Source organism: Castor canadensis, chromosome 8 (assembly GCF_047511655.1).
Source record: "Castor canadensis chromosome 8, mCasCan1.hap1v2, whole genome shotgun sequence".
In the NCBI taxonomy this organism is placed as follows: domain Eukaryota; kingdom Metazoa; phylum Chordata; class Mammalia; order Rodentia; family Castoridae; genus Castor; species Castor canadensis.
Window position 1 is genome coordinate 152,637,008 of NC_133393.1, and position 20,714 is coordinate 152,657,721.

General features: G+C 54.3%; 1 protein-coding gene across 1 annotated transcript; it reads right to left on the minus strand.

Annotated features, from left to right (window-relative positions):
* Positions 1 to 783: 783 nt before the first annotated feature.
* On the minus strand, positions 784 to 18,788 carry Ttll12 (tubulin tyrosine ligase like 12). The gene is made up of 14 exons (XM_020174204.2): positions 18,434 to 18,788; positions 14,679 to 14,848; positions 12,159 to 12,357; positions 11,250 to 11,409; positions 11,028 to 11,161; positions 8,070 to 8,146; positions 6,721 to 6,837; positions 6,411 to 6,605; positions 6,055 to 6,166; positions 5,265 to 5,416; positions 4,783 to 4,864; positions 3,341 to 3,409; positions 2,732 to 2,870; positions 784 to 2,211 (listed from the first exon to the last, which is right to left on the minus strand). The coding sequence occupies exons 1-14, from the start codon at positions 18,593 to 18,595 to the stop codon at positions 2,060 to 2,062; spliced, it is 1,920 nt and encodes a 639-aa protein (XP_020029793.2). The 5' UTR covers positions 18,596 to 18,788; the 3' UTR covers positions 784 to 2,059.
* Between the last annotated feature and the right edge of the window lie 1,926 nt (positions 18,789 to 20,714).

Genomic DNA, 20,714 nt, shown 5'->3' on the forward strand with positions numbered 1-20,714 from the left:
GTGCCCAATACAACACACACTGGCTTTTGATGGACTGAGGGTGCAAATGAGGCCAGGGAGTAGTCGGTGGGATGAGAAACACTGAGTCCCTGGTCGCCCCCTGGTTGGGGGTCATGTTTGCACAGACACCTAGGGACAAGGAACATGTGTAATTTCTGGTTCACTAGGGAATGCTAGATTGCACACCCAATGCTGGTGGCCACCTGTCCACTCAGTGCACATCCTGGGTGCATTCTCAGGTCAACTGGGAGCCAGCAGAGCACAGTCTCTGACTTCATCCTGAGAGGCACGAGACCCTCTCATAGGAACAGTGAGGGGTGCAGGCCTCTGCACCAGCCCTCCTGGGGCTGCTGTCTTCTGCAGGCTTTAACCTCCCTTCTCCAAACTTGGTGTCACTGCTACCCAGCTCCACCTATGCCTTTCCACCAGCCCCTCAAGCCCTCCTGATACCTCAGGAAGAGTTGTTTGTGTGTGGAGGGGGTTCTCACCACCCCCACTCCCAGGACAAGCAGACTCAGGAATATGCTAGCTGGGAAATCAGGCCCCAAGGATCCTGGGGCATCATTGGTGGAGACAGCATGGGTGGGGCTCATTTCTCCCCTGGACCCTTGAATTGGGGCCTGTGCTGAGAAGTCAAGCTGTGGGTTGGGAGACTTGGAGGTCTCAACTTGGTGGTCTTTCTCCTGTTTCCCAAAGCCCACATTGTGACACGTCAGGCTCTGCCTACATCAGTGGGGCAGGGAGACAGCTGCTGCAGCAGGCCTGTGCTTCTGGGCCCCCAAAGAAAGGCCAGCCATGAAAGAAAGCAAACTTTACTGCAGTAGAAACAGAACATGGAGGGAAGGACGTCCGCTCTCCAGGGAAAGGATCACAGAAGTGTCAATTTTGCCCTTGGCAGCCTTCCCATCATGCTGGGCAATGACTAGCTAAGGGTGTCACTAGCTGAGGTGGCCTAGTCTCCAAGAGATAGAGCTGGCAGGCAGGGTTATGTCCAGTTTTAGCTTCCAAAATGAACAAACGTCACAGCATCTGGCTTGCCCCCCTGGAGCACCAGAAGGCTCTGGAAGCAGCTCCTGCCACCTATAGCCAGACTTACCCACTAACAAGCTAGGTCCACTGTGCTGTGGCTACACAAAAATGCTGGCAGTGGACTCCAAATTCCAGGAAAAAACCCAGAATTTTACATTTTCTTCTCATAAATTAAAACTGCAGCATTTTGACTCTAGATCTCGGTAGAAGATGGTCTAAAACTTTAACATAAAGTTCTCTGTGGACCCATCTTCTCTTAGCAATTGGCATTTCTAAGCTGTTCCCTATCTTGTGCTGTGCAACCTCCCACACTTGCCCTTAAGCCCCTCATTCCCAGAGGACCCCAGCCCATCTCAGAGGTAGGTGCCTAGCAAGCAGGGAGGCCACTGCTGGCTTCCAAGAGGATGAGGCCAGCAACAGATGGCCTTCCTTCCTGCACATCAGTGGGAGGTTTGCTGGCGAAGGTTCTGGTGGAGTGCAGAACCTTATGAAGGGCATAGGGCTGGGTCCCCCAGGCTGTCCTGGGGCCCTGTCACACAAAGCCCCTTAGGCACAAGTGTGGAATGCTGACAACCTGCCCGGAGGCTGGGGGATGGGGCACAAGGCAGGAGGGCAGAGACTGGAGGAGACCTGCCTGGCCCCGTTAGACACAAGGCTCCCAGATGCTTCCTTATGAACACTGTTTCTGAGGAGCTCCTCTTCCCCTAACACCTCTGGAAACCAAACTCCTAATGCCAGGAATAAAGCCCTTGGCTGAGGTGGAGACCTGTCAGGGCACAGACAGTGGAGAGGAGTGTGGACAGCAATGCTCAGCTGGGCAGACACCCTCACTGTCCATGCTCTGGCCCATGGGGTAGGCCAAAGTCCCAAGGAATGAAGCGGGACAAAGGCTCAGGACAGAGGACTTGCGCTGGGGCTGTGACCCAAGGAGGGAAGGAGGATGAGGAGGGGGATGGAGACCCTACAGAAGCAGTTCAGTGAACTGAGGCTGGACCTGGCCTGCAAGCACAGGTGGAAGGGCCGCAGGTGCCTAGATGAGGCAGGTGACATGGCAGTTGTTGGGCTGGTCCAGAAACAAGGTGCTGAAGATGTCGTTGAAGAAGGTGGGGTGGTACCGGCAGGCCCGCTCACAGTCTGGATTGAAGTTCACCTCCAGGATCTGTGGCTGCATCACTCGCTTCCCTGGTGGCGAAGCACAGACTGGTGGGAAGGCTGGGAGTACCTTGCTCCTGGGAGGGCAGGCTGGGGCCTCTGATAGTCAGGGGACACTGACCTGGGCCCAAGTCTCACAGCAGGTAGACTGCAGATCTCCTAGCCCGACACCCACCCCCAGCACTAGGGACAAGAAGCATGTGTCCCTTCAAGCTTGAATGACAGGTTTAATAAGAGAGATGTCTCTGGCTCTGACACAAAGGGGTCTTGCCAGGGTTGCATGGTGCTTCTTGGGCTCTGGCCTTGTCTCCATGCCAGCCTGCTACCCTTCCCTTTGCCAGGTGTACTGCAGCAGTTGTCCCCCCTTCCTAGTGGGCCATGTAAGGCTGCTCCCGCCCCCGCCCCCTCCGTCTGGACTTTCTGGCTGATTCCAGTCAGAGGACAGCCAAGAATAGCTCTGTTGGGCAAAGGGCAGCAGTGCTCACTCTTCTTCCTTGGGTGCAGGCTGGGGAGGTCTGGGCCATGGGCTCTGGCTGTGGAGCCCCCTTACCATCTGGACGGCTGTTCCATTTCAGCATGAGGTCAACAGCATACACAGCTCGGGACGAGGGGTAGTCACAGAGGCCCAGGGGTGGTGGCTTGGCACATGCCACCTGGAATAACTCTGTGAAGGCCTGGAAGATCTGAGCCTGGGGATGAGATAAGTCAAGTTATGGGGCCTGCTTGGTGTTGTTTCTTTTTTCTTTTGGTGCTGGGGATGGAACCCAAGCCTCACACATGTGAGGCAAGCACTGTATCACTGAAACACACCCCAGTCTACTCTCTGAGAATCTGCCTGGTTCTTCTGTCCTACAGTCCCTGTGGCTCACTCCAGGGACATGGAAACCCAGCTTGCACCTCCAGGAAGTAGGCTTGGATTCCTAGGGCAGGTGAAGCCCATCATGCCCTGGCTGTCCTAGGGGTACACTGGTGAGGGACCCCACTTCATCCCAATGTGCAGGTCCAATGTACAAAGGAGGGGATGGTCTTAGTGGAGCCATCTCTATTAGCCTTGGTGGGAGGAAACTGTCTAGAGGAGACTAAAACTCCACCCAGCCCAGGAAGGAAGGGCGGCTCCTGGAGGCCCCTACCTTTCCCCACCATGAAGACCAGGACTCACCTGGACGCCACTCCAGGGAAACTCTGGGTATTGCTTCTCAAACTGGGGGATGAACTCGTCATAATGTACCTGCAACAGACCCAGGCTGTCACGCTCTGCTGGGGCCTCCTCCAGGCAGGAAGGGGACACCTGACCCTTCCCTGCCCTGGTACCTCTGACACTCACTGGGGTCACAAGAATCAGCATTGGCAGGTCAGTGTCTGGCCCCAGTCCCTCAGGGAACAAATGGGAGGCAGGGGATGGGGTTAAACTCTGGATCCCACTGTGAGACAAGCAGATTAACTTCTGAGCCTATTTCCTCCTCCCTGTCCTGCTCACTGACTACAGAACTGCTATAAGGCTCAAGAGAGGTGCTGAATGCCCAGGGCTTGGGGGGATGCCAGGCCTGCTCATCATACCCAGGTCAGAACAGCCTACTCTAGGCTGCAGGGTTCACCCATGTCAACCACTCTGCACTGGCTCGGAGGTGCCTGACAGACAGCCAGGTCTCCTCTAGGTTAAGACTTTACCTAAAGCACACCTGAGCAAGCTGGCTCAGACATCTCCTGGAGGACAAACTGGGACAAGCCCTATAGAGGATCAGCATCCACACCCTGCTGGACACATGTCCCTGCACACCGGGCCTCTGACAGCCACTCATGAGGCAGAGGAGTGGGGTTTGGTGTCCTTAGGGACAGCTTCCAACAGTGTTCTGGGGCCCCAACCTTCAACATGACCAGGGACAAAAGAGGGACAAGAAGCAATAGGACCACTTAGCTATGCTCTGCCCCCTGGAGTGTGGCAGTTCCTTCCCCCTCCTAGACGGGGGGGGCTCAGACACAGAAAGGCAAAGTGCCTCCTGGGTCCAAGAGGCACAAATTTATGACAGTGGGAAAGACACAGGGATGACCTGCTGCTACTCTAAGAGTCTCGGGAGGACATGTTGGTCACATGCTATTGACATAGAAACAATGATTTCAATTGTTCAGGGACATACTTCTGTGGAAAGATCAAGATGCGTCTGGGAAGGACATTCACCTATCTGGGAGAGGGAGGGGTGGGGCAGGTGGAAAGATGTTTTGTCTGCCTGAAACGCTTGTGAACTGGCCAGCAAGGCAGAGAGGGTGCTGGGGCAACAAACCCAGCAGCCCTTTCTCCTTTTCTCCTTCCAGGACCCACAGCTGGCCCCTGGCTTCTGCGCATGCTGTGCCTTCCTGTCCCACGCATGCTGCTGGCCAGCTGTGTGACACTTCATTTTGAAAGGTCTTTGCCCTGATGCCCCTTGGTCCTAGCATCTGAACAGCACAAGTACCCACTGGGTGGGGCCCACTGAGCCCCTGCTTGGAGGCTGCAGAGAGGACCCAGGACCTGCAAGTGGCCACCACTAGCAGGTGTGCTGCCACTTGAGCCACTGTGTCAGTCCTAGAACCTAGAACCTGCTCCCCAGTTCCCCTAGGCTCTACCTGCTTCAGTACCACATCTGGGTCGTAGTTCATGACAGTGAAATGCTTCTCATAGTCATCCAGGTCGTTGAGTGCAAAGGGCCTAGACAGAGGACCAAGAGACACCGTGTGAGTTCCTGAGCACTGCACATAGCTGTTCACTGACTGAGCCTTCTGGCTGGGAACCAGTTCCCTAGTCTGTGGGGGTGGGGCAGACCCTCAGCCCCCTCAAAGTGTGGCAGGGCGAGTGATGTGGTAACTGTGGTTATGGTCTATAGACCATGACCTGCCATCAGGAGGCTCGTGCTGGTGCTGGTGCCTACTATCTCACCAGGAGTGTCACATCCACTGCAGAACTTGGGGGGGCAGGGCCCATCACTCATGAGTGGTAGTGGGCTGGGTTCAGTGCAGGGCCCCACGGTGAAGAAGGGGTCTCTGGATATCCCTATCTGGTCACCCAGCACCCCCAACAACCCATGGGACCCAGCCAGTTCCCCAGGTACCGGTTGGAGAACCGCAGCCAGAACACGTCATACACGAACAGCCTCAGCGGCCTCACCGAGCGCAGCAGCACGATGTAGCGGATGTCGAACTTGACGCCTCCCACATCTTCTCGGAGGAACAGGACGGGGCTCTCAATGTATTTGGACACAACCTAAAGGGCAGGTGGGGCTCGCCAGCAGCTCTCACCGTGCCAGGCAGGAGAGCACCATGCAGTCCTTGCACCTGTGAGCGGAACTGTTCTGTGTCCACAGGGACCCAGCGCTACCGGGCCAGCCATAGCCGCCCTTTGCTTCTCCTATCTTTTCAAACCCTGTGTTACAACCATCTCTAATTGAAGAAAAAAGCATCTCACCAGTTTTTAGGTTTTAAAAACAGAAACTCTCATCTACCCACCCCATCCCACTTCCCCCAGTTGCCCCAAGGATTGTCTTTGAGTCCAGCCTCTGCCATGTACAAGGCCACCACTGCAGTCTCGGCCCTGCTGGATTACATGTTTTGTGATCCCCCAGCACGGCTTCTGGGGTGGGGAATACTTCTGGGTATCTCATCCTAATGGGATCACCATCATAGACCTGAAAGCTTGGCACACCTCCTGCTGGGCAGTCATAGCACAGCGGGCCTTGTGAGGGGTCTTGAGGCCTTGGGCAGTTCTAATTGCTTTCACCTGGATTGGTTCCCCCCCCCCCCCCCCCCCCCCCCCCCCCGCCACAAGGCAGTGGTACAGGAAACTCAGTTCCTCTTCCTTCCAGATACCTGGACCTAGCCGAGAGGCCCTGGCCCACGGCCCACCTTAGGGGTGCTCTCCCGGTGCCGGATGATGCTGTGGAGGCTCTTGGTGATGTGTGTGTCCAAGCTGCGGGCCAGGTTCCAGGGCTTGCAGATCCAGTGGTTGTCCTCACCCCTGAGGGAGCAAGGGAATGGCTGAGCCGCACCTGTGGCCTGCCTCTCGGCCAGGTGTCCCACACAGGGAGCTGTGCTGGGGACAGGAGTCCTCTCCCCAGCCAAGGCACCTAAAGAAGTTGATAGTACCTGTGACCCAGTACTGTGGTGTGCACAGAATAAAGACGAGTGCAGGGGCTGGGGCTGCAGGTGGGTGATGGAATGTCCCGGGGTCTCCATCCACCTGCCTATGTCTGGGTGCTTACCGCCTTTCTCGCTGCTGGAAGTAGCTGACAAACTGGGGTAGCTCAGTGCGCAGGTTGAAGGTGCGGGGCAGCCAGGGGGGACCCTCTGGACCCCCCGCCCGGCGCGCAATGGAGGCCAGACAGTCCTTCACCGTCAGCAGGTTCTCACATGGAAACTGGTTCAGCAGCACATCTGGCCTCTCCTGGCTGAGCCTCCTGTAGACAGAGGCAAGAATGGGTGGCTTGGAGGATGGCTCAGGGCTGGGGAGGCAGAGGGTGGCCAGGAGTCCTAGTTTGGAGACCCCTGTGGAATGGGAGGTGGTGCCCCCACCTGTAGTCTTTGAAGTGTGAGAAGTTGTAGAGGATGTCAGCGTCAGCCTCGCTCTGGGTGAAGGTGAAGCGAGGATGAGTGAGGTGGCTGAGCACCTGCTGCACATCCGTGTGGACCCTGTAGGAGATGCCTGAGCTGAGTGGTGGCCACTTGGCTTGGAGTCAGCAGGGCCCACTGGGCTCAAGGCTCAACGTTGGTGGTTGGGCTTAGACTCATTTCCTCTGCCTGACTGCAGAGGGCAGATGAAACTTATGTCCCCAGGCTCAACACTGCATGGGGTCCGCCTCACTTGTCATCATGAAGCAGCAGGATGGTTTAGTAAGTGCAATTCCACACAGGGACTGATGGGCTGTCACCATCAATCTCCCATGGACATACCACTTGGCCACTGAGGCAGGAGTCAGTGGCCCTGGGCACCCTGGACAGAGGTGAGGATGGAACCTAGGAGCCCACCTGCTAGGGGTGGTGGAGACAGCCACACTTTTGAAGGGCACAGGACAGAAAAGCCAGGGATAAGGGGTGCAGTGGTTCTGGGGGTGCTCAGAAGCATAGCACTAGCCTGCTCTGGGGGGAGGGGCGGGGGAAGGGCGCAGACACCCAGCACTGTACCCCTGTTAATGGAGAGTGACTGTGAAGCCCAGCTGTGAGCAGGACCCTGAGTGGGTCTCCATGAGGCTTCTGTCCTGGAGGAGATGGAGGGATGGGGCAGGACACAGCTGACCTGTCTCAGGAGAGGCCTCAGGCAAAGGGAGAGCCCGGCACAGGGTGGGCGCTCCTAGGACCTATCAAAAGGGGGCAGAGTGGAGGATGTTGCCTGTTTCTGCTGGGCCACATTTTGCGAGGGGCTTCCATGAAGGCAGAGACCATGGCTTAGAATGAGATGGTTGTGGCTGTTGGCACCTCCACTTCCTTGCCTCTAACAGAGTGCCGGTTGATTCCACACAGGGCCCGGCCCAGACCTGCTTTCACGAATTCCATGACTCACCAGCCTGTGTGTCTGTGCACTCTTGGGGACAGCCCCTCCTGGCAGCCGGGGTTGTAGTCTCCCAAGCACTGGGATTATAGGTCTGTACTGCCATGCCCCCCCTGTTTCTAACTTTCAAGGGTGAGTTTAAAACCTGTTTCCTCCAGGAAGCCCTGCTTGCCCTCTCACTTTCTGTGGCATTTTCTCTGTGATCTAAGAACTCCACCCTGCTACTCAGTCATTGCCTGTCCAGACTACTAGCTGCCAAGACCCCAGATGACTGAGTGGGGTCTGTGTGGCACACACTGCTGAGGACCAGGGTTGAATGTGGGAGACAGTGACTGAGGGAGGTCAAGTCCACACCGGCAGCAAAGGGGCTACATACTTATAAATGTGGTCACGGGGACACACCACTGGGCTGATGGCAAATGGCAGTTTCTCCTTGTTTTCCTCCAAAATCGCCTAGAAGGAAACACACCAGAGGCAGAAGCAGACCTCAGTGAAGGGGACAGTCACACGGGTCTCCCTGACCCAGCAAACCAGGCTCTCAGCATGTAGCAGTGGGGCCACCCTACCCTGGAACTCTGGAACTCAGCCCTCAGCACTAAACAGCCCTAGTCTGGTGTCCACAGAGCAAGGCAAACACTGTTCTCAGTCTCCTCAGCACTGCAGCAAATCGCATGGCTAAGGGTGCCAAGCCTGTCCTGGGAGGGGTTGCTTGGTTCTAGGGAGCCCTGAGGGGTTTTCCAAGCTTAAGTCGCATGACAGATGAAAACATGTCCAAAGTCTTTGACACACCTTTCTAAAGGCAGAGTTCAGCCTATCCCTGCAAGGGTGGCTAGACCTAGTGAGTTGCTTTTGGAGAACAGAAATGAAAGTAGAAGACAAGTGTTCAGGTCAGGGAGGCTCCGTGGCTTCCTCCTCACTTTCTCTGGGATTACTTGGCCCCTGTGTGGAGGAGCCAAGGCCACCTGCCAACAAGCCAGCAAGTGGAAGCAGGGCTTCAGCCCCAGGGAGCCTCAGACTCTGCAACCCTAGGGAGGGTGGCTGTGAGCTAGAAGCACCAGCTGAGTGCTGGCCCCACAGAAACCATGTGTGTGTGTGCGCGTGCGTGCATGTGTAGGGGGGAGGGGGATAATAAACATTTGCTGTCTTAAGCCGATGGGATGTGGAGTAATTTGCCATCAGCCGCACAGCTAACCAGCACAGGCAACCCCAAGGCCAGAGTGCAGTCTGGTCCCAACGGCTCAGATAGGAACAAGGGAGTTTCAGAAGAGGGGACCTGGCCTCCTGCTCCTCTTCCAGCTCAATGCAGGGATTCCCAAGAAGAATACTAACTTTACTTCATGTTTCATTAACAGCTAGTCTCCAGTCCAGTGCGTGACTGTCCCCAACCTCCTTCACCCTTGCTCCACACCCCCACTCACTTAGTCCCACATTCACGCAGCAGGAGGCCTTAAGGCCTGCCTCTGAGTCACTGAGGCACTACATGGCTCCTTTGCTCCCCACTGGCTTCCTGAAGCATAGTCCACAACCACTGCTGCAGGCCACCCTGCCAATCAGTGGCACACTTGGGGACACTGGTGCTCTCGGTACTTCCATTCCCTGTCACCTTAACTTGTTAATTCTCTCCACAACCTCTGAGGTACTCAGGAAGCACCAGATGTCTAACACTAGGCAACTCAAACCCAGTGGGACAAGGTCTGTAGTTCTGTCCGTGAGTTCTCACACTCCTTGGTTTTGGACTCCAGCCCTCCTCCCCACCTGGAGCCACAGTGTCCCCCATTCCTCTGGTACTGTCCCGGCATGAACTCTCATCACCAGCCAGCACTTCTGAGTGGGCTACCTGGATCCACGAGGCTGCCCATGGGCCAAAAAGTAGCTTTGTTATTAGCAGCAGTGACGATAAGAACCACTTGTGGAGGGCCTGCTGTATGCTGGGAAATGAGCCACAATGTTTGAACACACAGCAAACCCCTGGAGGTGCAGGCCCCACTTTCTAGGACTTGACCAATGATGGGTCAACGATATATGAGGACTGGGACATAGGTCAGTGATAGCTCCTACCTAGTAAGCATGAGGTCCTCAGTTCAAAACCAGGTATTGCAAACAAAGAAACAAAAACAAAACAAAAAACCCAACAAAACACAAGCAAGGCGTGGTGGCGAGGACTCAGATGCAGTTCAGTGATAGCTTCTGCCTAATAAGCATGAGGGTCTGAGCTCAAAACCTGGTACGGCAAACAAAACAAAAAAACCCAATAAAAAACAAGCTAGGTGTGGTGGCACATGGTTCACTCAGGAGGCCGAGGTGGGAAGATTCTGATTTTGAGGACAACCTGGACTACACATCTAGTTCGAGGTCAGCCTTGGCTATATATTAAGACCCTGTCTCAAAAACCAAAAAATAGCAAAAATCCTCCCCAAAGAGGAAAAAAACTTAGTGTGTACCCAATATGCAGACTTTCTTTCCTTGTCATTACTCCCTTAGTGATACAGAGTAACTACTATTTACACAGCACCTCCAATGCATTATGAACTATAAGTCATCTAGAGATGGTTTAAAACATACAGGAGGACCGGGAGAGGTGGCTCAAGCCTCAAGTGTGTAATCATAGCTATTTGGGAGGCAGAGACCAGGAAGATCTGTTTGAGGCCAGCATTGGCAAAAAATCCACACGTGCGCTTGCTATATCAGCTATTGTGGGAAGTGTGAATATGAGGAGGCTGGTCCAGGCTGCCGGGGGATAAACGTGCGATCTTATTGGAAAAATAACTACAGCAAAAAGGGGTGGGGGTGTGGTTCAGTGGTAGAGCGCCTGCCTAGCAATCAAGAGGTCCTGAGTCAAACCCAGTACTGCCAAAAAACCCCATGAATGCAGAAGGACATAGGTTCTATGCACTACTGTGCCACTTTGTATAAGGGACTTGCAGCATCCAGGTTGTGGAACCAATCCCCATGGACGCCTGGTGAGGGAGGCATCATGAGGGATGGAGCAGGGTCCACAGCCAGATCAGGCTGCCAGAACCACATTTTCTCTCCCAGTAGCACCTCTATAACAGCAGCCCCAGCTCCACCCAACCCTCTCAAAGGACAGATTCCTAGCACCAGGCACCCCAACACCTAGATAAGGACCGGCGATCAAGCTGTGTAGCAAAAGGCAGTTCAGGCTCACACCAAGCCTTTGTCTCTTGGGTGCTCCCCAAATGTTTCCCCACCTCCTGTAGAAACCAGCTCAGGGCTCAGCATTCAGATGGTGTCTGGTAACATCTGGGAACCGGATGGAGAATGTTCCAGAAGCCACCAAGCACACAGGCCTGGGATCAGAGGTGGAAGACCACACCTGGTAGTACTCGGCAGGCGGCTCGGGCGTGGAGGAACTGAGGTCCAGCATGTCGGCAGGGGCCCAGGGCAGCAGCATGCATTTCCGGATCAGAGGGTCTGCCTCTCCATAGGCAAAGTCCCGGGTCACCTCCTCTGCACCAAGACACGTGTGCCCATCAGCAGGGGCTGCATGAGGCCTGCCCAAGGCCCATCATCTGGGACGGGCAGGCGCCTGACTTACCACCTGTGTCCAGGTCCCTCAGGGGCCACAGCAGCGTGTAGGCCACCTGCTGGGGCATGTAGAAGAAGGGTGCCGTGGCAAAGCTGGGCACGTCTGCATGCTGAATCCGCGAGCCAAACTCATCCATGATGTACCACACGGGAACCTTCTCCTCGGCTGTCTGCAGGCATAGCACAGTGGTAACCCTTGGCCACATGTGTATCACCGTGCTGCTCTGCCAATCCACCCACTTACCCACCTCTGCCCAACTGTCCTGGGCTTGGAGGGTCCCCCAGGGGATAATCAGCCCAGGCCTGCTGGATAGGGCCTGGCCTTGCACACCAGAACACAGATCCACATAATGCAATGTGAGAAGTTACGTGTCACAGGGTGCATGGAAACACAGCACTCAGCCCAGTAAACGCATGGAGGAGCTTGGATTTGGGATTTTTGGGAGTGGAGAGGCTTTGAGTTCAGGGAAGGCTTCCTGGAGGAGGTGGTATCAGAGCTGAATCATTAGAAACAAGCATGTCCTTTTCCAGTCTAAGAGTGTTGAGGGGCTGGTGCTTGTTGTGGGAGCCTAGAGAGACCACAGGGGTGGGTGATGGAGGCCCAGAGATGCCAATCCTCCCTAGGGTGGCGAAGAACCATTGAGGGTGACAGGATTAGAAGAGGTAGCTGAGTCATCTGGGCACAAAGTTAGGGGTCTGAGAAGGCTGTGACTTGTGAGCTCAAAGGTTGGATGGGCACCTGGATCCATGCAAGGAAGTGACCAGCTCCTGAAGACATAGGGACTGTGCAGGGTTTCCATGGGCCACAGGACAAACTGAGTCTGCTCACTGTGGCTGCCCCACCAGCCTTGGTGGCCCAGCTGTGAAGGCCTGTGTCTGTGGGCTGTACTCCCCTGCCCTAGGGCTGGTGCCCGCTTACCCCGTGGGCCAGCTGGTAGGTCTGGTTGAACTTCCACATCTCCTCCAGCACCAGGGCCACAGCCTCCGTGCTGGGCAGCTCGCCATGGAACTCGATGCCCATCAGGTTGGCCATGCGGTGCAGTAGCCCAGGCACCTGCTGCAGCTGCTGGCGTGCGTGTTCCACACGACATGTCCAGGCGTGGTCGATGAGGAAGATGCTGCAGGCACAGGCTGCACATTAGCTGCCAGGCAGGCGTGGCAGGAAGGGGAAGAGAGAGAGGACCAGAGGGAAGAGGCAGAGGCAGAGAGGCCCAGGGCTGTGGCTGGTACCTGGCACCCAGCCCTTTTGAGACTTGGTTTCCCCAACACCATCATTATGCGGTTTTGGAGCCCTGAGGCCTGGGCCAAGACCCCAGCTTTGTCTCCCGGTGTGTGGGCCTGAACAAACCCTTCTCCTTCTCCAAGCTCTAAAGCAGGGCAACAGGGGTCCCCATCTCCCATCCCCAAGCAGATACAAGCTTCACACAGATTCAGATGTCCACCATACTGACCATGGTGAATGCCTGTAATAAGAGCAATCATTGAAGTGTCAGACACTGGCTCTGGGCAGCACGGGCCCATCCTCCATCTGGCCAGTGCTCAGCAAAAACAAAGGCTTGCCAGGCACAATGGTTTATATCTATAATCCCAGCTACTTTGGAGTCAGAGGCAGGAAGATCTTGAGTTTGAGGCCAGTCCAGGAAAAGTCAGTGAGACCATATCTCAAAAATAAAACACACACAAAAGTCTGAGGGCATGGCTCAAGTGGTAGAGCACCTGCCTAACATCTGAGGCCCTGGGTTTAGTTTTCCAGTACCTCTTAAAAAAAAAAAAAAAAAAAAAAAAAAAGCAAGCAGGCACGCAGAGCTGGCCTACACTCAATGTGCACATCCTCACACAAACCCAGGGCTCTGTGGTTCAGGCTTGGAGTCCCTGCCCATGAACGCCAGCAGCCCACACGGCTCCTGCAAAGCTGTGGCAGGCGAGGTGCTCTGGCACAACTACCACTCCTCAGGACAGAGGCTACCCAGGTACCAGTCCAGAGTCCTGCTCCAGACACAGAAATGCCCCAGGGACGCCATGACCTCATTCTTCCTGCAGAATGAAAGGGACGACAAATGTGCCAGTTTTTAGGTTCAGAAGCATCTTATTGTGCATATAGAAATACACTTTTTCTTTTTTTGTGGTACTGGGGATTAAATTCAGGGCCATGTGCTAAGAAAGAACTTGCACTTGAGGCACACTCTCAGACCCCTGAACTTGCACTTGAGGCACTCTCTCAGACCCCTGTCCCCTTTTTTGGCAATATTGGGGTTTGAACGTAGGCCCTTGTGCTTGCTAGGCAGGCACATTTGAGCCATGTCCCCAGGCCTTTTCTTTTGTTTTTGAGATACTATCTCTCTAACTTTTCCCAGGCTGGCCTTGAACTGTGGATCCTCTTGCTTCTGCCTCCTGTTTAGCTGGGATTACTGACATGTACCACTGACATGTACCACTGTGCTCAGATGTGCTTGTATTAAGTTTGCTTTGAGACAAATGATTTACTACTGCTCTTGTGCTGACAGCTGACAACTAGAGCTGACTCTGTGCAGAGCCATTTCTTCAAAGGTGTGTGTTTGGGGTGATCATGAGCTAATGTGATAAGGATGCTGCACTCAGATAGGTGCAGGGCAGAGCATGGAGAAGCTTGTTGGGCCTGGCAATTGGAGAAACTCAGAGACAAAAGCCCAAGCACATGGTGTGTGTGCTGTGCTGAGCTGCTGGGTAGTCCTGGCCCTCTCACTCCTGGGTTGGTGAAGGTGGTGGGAAAAAGCTCAGCAGAAGAGACTAGATCCTGGTGACTCTTAGAGGCTGACAAGTTTCTTCCTTTAGCTTCCAACAAAGCTTGGCAAGACAACCTGCAGGACTGCCCTGATTGAAGACAGATCTCCTACCCCCCCAATTCTTGGAAGGCAGGAAGCCCCCAGTCCAGTCTTGGCTCTGATCCAATGACTGCGTAGCCCTGAGCAAGACAAGGGGTGCTCCAGGTCTCAGGTCCTTCTGCTTCCTGAGACCCTTCCCCAAGACTCAGATTGGGCAGGCCTGGAGGTGCACGGGGTTCTCAGCAAAGCTGGGCTCAAGCACTCACACCCTTTGACATCTGGGTGACTCGCGTAAGGCCTTTTCTTGGGGATTTGATTCCTCCTCAGCAAAAACAGGAGCCGAAACACCCCTGTAGCTGGATCACTGTGTTAACAAGTGAGATCACACAGAGGCAGTTGCAGGAAACGTCAAACATACTTTCCAGGGGGCTCTCACAGCGCTGGTGTGGAAACACTGCTGGTCACATACACATCACAGGCTGTCCTGAGGGTTAAGTGCCTGGAGTTTGGTCAGGGAAGCACGCTAGGGTTGAAGGTTCATAGTTAACTGCTTTCCCCCCACAATCAGAGTCTTGGTAACTTCCTTTCTTGAAAAGGAAGCCAGGCCTGGAAAGCATCAACCTTCAGCCCGGTCCTACCTGTTGGGGTTGGTGACCTGGAGCCCGCTTTCACTGGTCACGATGACCTTGTAGCACAGCTCGCCCCCTGGGTTGGGCTGCTTCCTCCGTGCTTCCCCAGCAGCCTCGTCCTCATCCTCCTCCACCTCTTCCACTTGCATTATCCCAAACATCTCCCCGGCATCAAAAACCTGGGGCCAGAGCACAGGGCAGAAGGGGATGTGGGTAGAAGACCCAGTACTTCAGCTCCAGGATACCTGAGGGCCACACCCAGGCTACAGGGACAGAGGACTTCTTCCAAGCAGCAGGGAACCTATTTATTGCTTAGCCTCCTCACAAAATCTGACAGTTGGAGAAACTGAGGCCACTAGGGATTCAGCCCATGCTACTGTCTCCTGTGCTATCATGGACAGGACACTATGCTTAGAATGGCACTGCATGTACCTGGTGGAACTACCTCTAGTCTAACTTTCACGTTCTACAAGGAAAACGAGGCTCCAAAAGCAGAGGGAGCTGGCAGAATGGCTCAAGTGGTAGAGCGCCTGCCAAGCAAGTGTGAGGACCCGAGTTCAAACCCCAGTACCACCAAAAGCGGAGGGAGGCTGGGTCACATTAGAGGTGAATGGGGGAGCCAAGATCTTGGTGGCCAGGGAGCACACCCAACTTCCCTCTCACCAGAACTCATCCAGCATCAGGACAGTTGAGGCAACCCATGGTGCCTCCTCCACCATCTGTCAGTCCATGCTCAGCAGCCCAAGGCCTTCAGCACACAGGGCCTGAGGGGCCTGGGGCAATTCTCAGGCAGGATGGGAAAGGAAGACATGGGCCTTGGGTTTCCAGGGCCAAGAACAATTCTGAACTTGGAACAACTGGTAAAGCAGACAAGTCAGCAAAGAGAAGACTCTCGCTCTGTCCCAGTTTCTGCCGCTCACACTGAGCCTGTCATAAGCCAGCAAAAGGGTGGGGGAAATGGTTCAAATTCTGGAGCCCTGCTGAGTGGTTTGAATCTGGGCTTTGCCACTTCCTACATATGTGACATTCTTTCTGAAAGTTATCTGGCCACTCTCTGCCTCAGTTTCCTCAACTGTGGGAGTACCACAAAAGGCCGTGAGGAGATTCAATAATTAACACACAGTGCTGGGACTGAGGCTCTAGGTACACCTATTGCCACCATTACACTTCTCTGAAACTCAGCTTTCTCACGTGTGAAAGGGGATACCGCCCGCCTGCCCGCCTTCTAAGACAGCTGCAAGAATTAGATAAAACAGTCCCAACAGGGATACTACAAAGGCTAGTTCTGCCCTCAAACTTCTTGTACCACTGTGGCACGTGGAAACCAGCTAACTTATTCAGGCACAGAGGGTTTTTGTGGGCTGGGAAGGACCAGCGTTCTGGTGGTGAGGGTGATCTTGCCTGGGGCTGATAGCTGGGGGACTACCAGGTAAGCTGTATTGGGAGCTCGAGAGCCTGGGAAGGCTTTCTGGATGAGACACAATCAGAAGGAGCTCTGGCTCCCAGGTAGGGAGGGCAGCAAAGCCAGGAGCTAAGTCCATCTTTGACTCTTCCAGGCTCCCTGGGGTGTCCTCTGCCCGACATTTAAGATTAGGTGAAAGCTGTGGAGCTGGCACCCACAACTCAGGCATAAAGTCCTCAATTTCCCCAGTCTTTCACCTCCAACCTTTGGAGGCACAGCGGGCTTGCCTTGTCTTGTGCTGTGGGCTGGGGTGACCAATCCCCACCTGATGGGGCTGGGGGGTATCCCAAGGGGAAGGGCTGCAACTACAAGGTTTCTGTGGAGGGGCTGGCAGTAGTTTCTGAACCACTTTGGTCCTTCCTGAGGAGCTGATCAGAGGCAACGCCCCAGGGGCATCAGCCTGGCCAGTGGGCAGGTGCTGGTCCTGCTGGTGTACTCCCTCCCCTCCCCAGGCCCCAGGGCAGGTCTCATTCTGCAACAATGGCTGCAGGTTTGCTTCTGGTGCTGTGGTGACTCAGCTCTGCCTATAACAGCTGGGGAAGGCTGGAAAAACACTGGTTGCTCCTGGCAAGGGCAGAGGGACAGGACACACTGGTGACCACCTTCTATGTGAGGGGACTGGCTATAGCTTATTTCTCATGCTACCCCCCAGTCCCAAGGGAGTGGGTGCTTATGTTTCATCAGCCTGCTTTCCCTATGGAGATGGGGCTCAGATGGGGCAGTGACTTGCTCCGGTGAGGGTCTATTGCTTCTGGAGGCTTGCAGGGCAGGACTCAGGGTGCTCATCCACTATCCTTTCACCCATCACGGGCTCCCTTTTATCCTAAGAAACCGGGGTTCTTTTCCACCCCAGCACAGGCCTGGGAGCAGGGAAGTCCTCAAGAAATGATGGCAGAATTGAGGGCACAGCACATGGACAAAAGAGATCCACCATTACAGACACTGTGTTAAAAGGAGGTGCCCGGAATCTGTTTTAAACCAAGTATGGATGCACCTCAATGGGGCTGTGCACTGTAGATTGGAAATACACTTAATACTCTACCCTACCAAACATCACAGCCACCCGCTCACTGTGGTTGTTCCTCACTGCTGCCACTGCCCAGCACTGTCCTCCACAGCATGTGGCTAGCAGGGAAAAGAGCAAAATTTAAAATCTGATCTCTACTGAATGCCCCTCTAATTAAAAAAATTTTTTTTCTTTGATGTGCTGGGGATGCACCCCGGAACTTGGGCGTATTCTACACAAGCACTCCAACACTGAGCTACTCCCCAGCTCTATCTGTGTTTTGGCAGGAAGGCATCTGGTCCACTTTGACATATACAGGGGAAAAACTGGCTCAGAGGGGTTTGCCTGGAAGCCAGCCTCAGGGGGCGCCTAGATTCTGGCATGACACCTTCCTCTTGGCTCTCTGGGGCTCCTTCTGGTCACCTGCACCCTTAGCCTATTGAGGAAGGCGTGTCCTGAACAGAAGACTGGCTTCAGCTAAGGAAAAGACACCTGAGCCAGCCCTGAAGCTGCTCTGGCTTCAGCACTTGGGTAAATCGCCATTCCCAGGGCTCACCCCTCAGCCAGAAGTGGGAGGGAGACCCTGTGGAAACCCAGATCAGAGCAGCCAGGTGAGCAGGATGGAGCCATCCCATAAAAATGGGGAGAACCTAGAAACCTCTGAACCTCTCACTTTTCTTTAGCCTCTTTTTCCATTTCCCACAGCCTCAGCTCTCAATCTGCAAAATGAGGATGACCTGCGGCTCACAACAAATGAAGAAACTCAAAGAACTCTGTGAACCAAAGAGAGCTACAAACTCATGCTCTTATTCTCCCCAGGGAGACGAGCCCCGCTGCTTCCTGAGTTTCCCGTGTTCTTATGTGTAAATGGGGTGATGAGTCCCACTCCACACAGGGCAGCGGGGGCGTGGGGAGGCTCAGAGCCCGCACACAACAGGAGCCCAGGTGCATTTTAGTTCCAAGTCCAGCGCAGCCCAAGCCCTGGAGGATCAGGCCCAGGTACAGATCTCTTGAGGCCACGCTTGGGCCCCCAACTCCATATCGTTCCTAAATTACTGCCAGGGAGACAGTCTAAGCCGCTTATCTTGTCTCCAGCTTATCCATGCTCCCACCTCGCGCGGCTCTCCACTCGTGTGGAGACGAGGACCCCGCACCTTGTCGGCAAGTGCTGGCCCGGCCACGCCCTTCCCGCAGAGGGGTCCACCGCGGTCCATCCCTCGCAGTCCGCACCCTTTCCCCGTGCCTCTCAAGGGGCCGCCTGCAGCCTGGTTCCCCAGCCCAGGGCCCGGTCCGCACCTCGTGCTCCAGCTTGTACAGGAGGCGGCCCCAGTACCTCTCCGGGACGCCCGAGGCGCGCAGCGCCGGGCCGTGCAGCGCCGCGAACTCAGCCAGGGCCTGCGCGCCATCCTCCGGCGTCCGGTCCGGCATGCCACGCTCTGTCCCCAGTTCGGCTTCCATGGTGCCTCAGCCCGCGCCAACGCCAACAGCAGTGCCGCCAAGGCCAGTGACCCGGCCCTAGCTCACCGGCCAACACCGCTGTCCCGCCTCCTTCTCTTGGGACTCTGTGAAGCACCGCCCACCGCCCGCCCGGCAAGTGGCCGAGGGAGACCGCGTGCGCGCCGGGAGCGTCTGCACGCGATCCTGTGCAGGGTGCGCGTGCGTGTCTGCGCCCGTCCCTGAGAGCGGCCGGCGTGTGCGCATGCGCGCGTTGAGGGGCGTGTCTTTCTCATTCATCCTGCAGCTGCTGCAGGGGATGCCGGGAGGGAGGTCTTGTGCGTCCCACTTGGTCAGAACCGGAAGCGACTGTTAGGAAGGCGCAGCGAGGGCGGGAGTCTCGCGGCTGCGGAGGTTCAGTCCTAGGGTTGGCGATTTTGAAGCCTTGCACATCTCCCGGGGAGGGCGATGGGGGGAGGAGCTCTCAGATTCTTTTGAATTGCTTAATCAAATTTGAGTGCTGCAAAATCGTGGCCCATCTCAATTTCCTTGGAATTTCTTTGGATCCGGAATGTAAATTAATGCAATTAAAACTAGGTGTGCCATCAGAGTTTTTTCCCTTACAAGTCTTGAGATGTTAAAAAGTGCGATTAAAGAATTTTAAAAATAATACAGCGAATAGAGCTCCCGCTTTGCAAACTCAAAGCCCTGAGTTCAAACTTCATACCCCCCTCCCAAAAAATTTCAAAAATCATTCACCTTTGATACTCATTGTTTTTTCAGTTCTGTGGTTCTTGTGCCATGCGTTTCAGTGTCTTCCTGTTTGAATCTTTGTAACCATTACCGTTGGCTCAAACGCTGAAATGTTTCTGGCGCTTAGGTTTGATCAAAACTTTTTGAACTGATTTTGAACAAAATGCCCAGTTTAGAGGACTTGTTCAATGCCGTTGGGGGACATATGCTGGTCTGCAAAGACTCAAAACCTACAAACTCCAATTGGTGAGGGATGCAGAGAAAAACCTTACTGCCCCGCTTCCTGCTTCTTTGTAGAAAACGTAATTTGATCTAAGAGTCATGATTCGCAGAGTGATAGGTAAGCCTCCTCCACGTGTTAAATCGCCATGTCTTAATTTGCTGCGTGTTAATTTGTTTGCAGAATTAATTAGTAGTGCCGGGGATGTAGTAGTGCCGGGGTTGAGTGTCTAGCATGCACAAGGCTCTGGGTTCGAGTCTCAGTACTGAAAAAAAAGAGTTGTTATTGAAATAAGTGTGAGACTTCTAAATCAGAATTGACTCCTCTAGTTTGTGGTTACTGATGGCTCTTTGGCCCTTACTGCAACAGGTCAACATTTCATGGAAGTTTCACTTTTTTACAAACTTTGAGAAATGGAAACCCAGAATTAAAATCAATAAAAAAATTTTAAGTTTTCTTTTGTGGGGGATGGCACTGGATGTCATTGATTTTGGGGAGTTGAGGGTTGGTAAAAAAATTTACTGAGAAAGATTTGTCAGGATGCCATCTGAAGGGGATGGAATGGCTGGTGGCTAGCAAAGGAGTGTAGCACTCCAGAAAGAGTTGAGTTCTATACCTTAGGTCAGGCCACTTTTGATTGGCTGTCTCCACTTTTGTGATTGGTTATCTCTGCCAGGGATCATGGTTTGAATTTCTCATGTTGAGGAAAAGGGGGCCCAATCCACCCCACACACATTCCATCTGTTCCTTTCTTTTCTCTTTTTTTTTTTTGTGGCATTGAGGTTTGCACTCAGGGCCTACAGTTTGCTAGGCAGGCTCTCACCGCTTGAGCCACTGTGCCAGCCCCCTCCCCCTCCCCCTTTTTTTTAATGATGAAGTCTCCTGAACTGTTTGCCGGGATCTGGCTTCGAACCTTGATCCTCCTGATCTCTGCCTCCTGAGTAGCTAGGAATACAGGCTTGAGCCACAGGCACCTGGCTATTTGATATTTCTTTGTCTGCCATGTTTCCTTAAAATGGGGGTCTCTTCCTTACTGGGGTTTGAACTCAGGGCTTCATACTTGCTAGGCAGGTATTCTACTGTTTGAGCCACATCTCTAATCCATTTTGTGCTAGTTGTGTTGGAGATGGAGTCTCTGGAACTATTTACATTGGCTGGCCTTGAACTTCG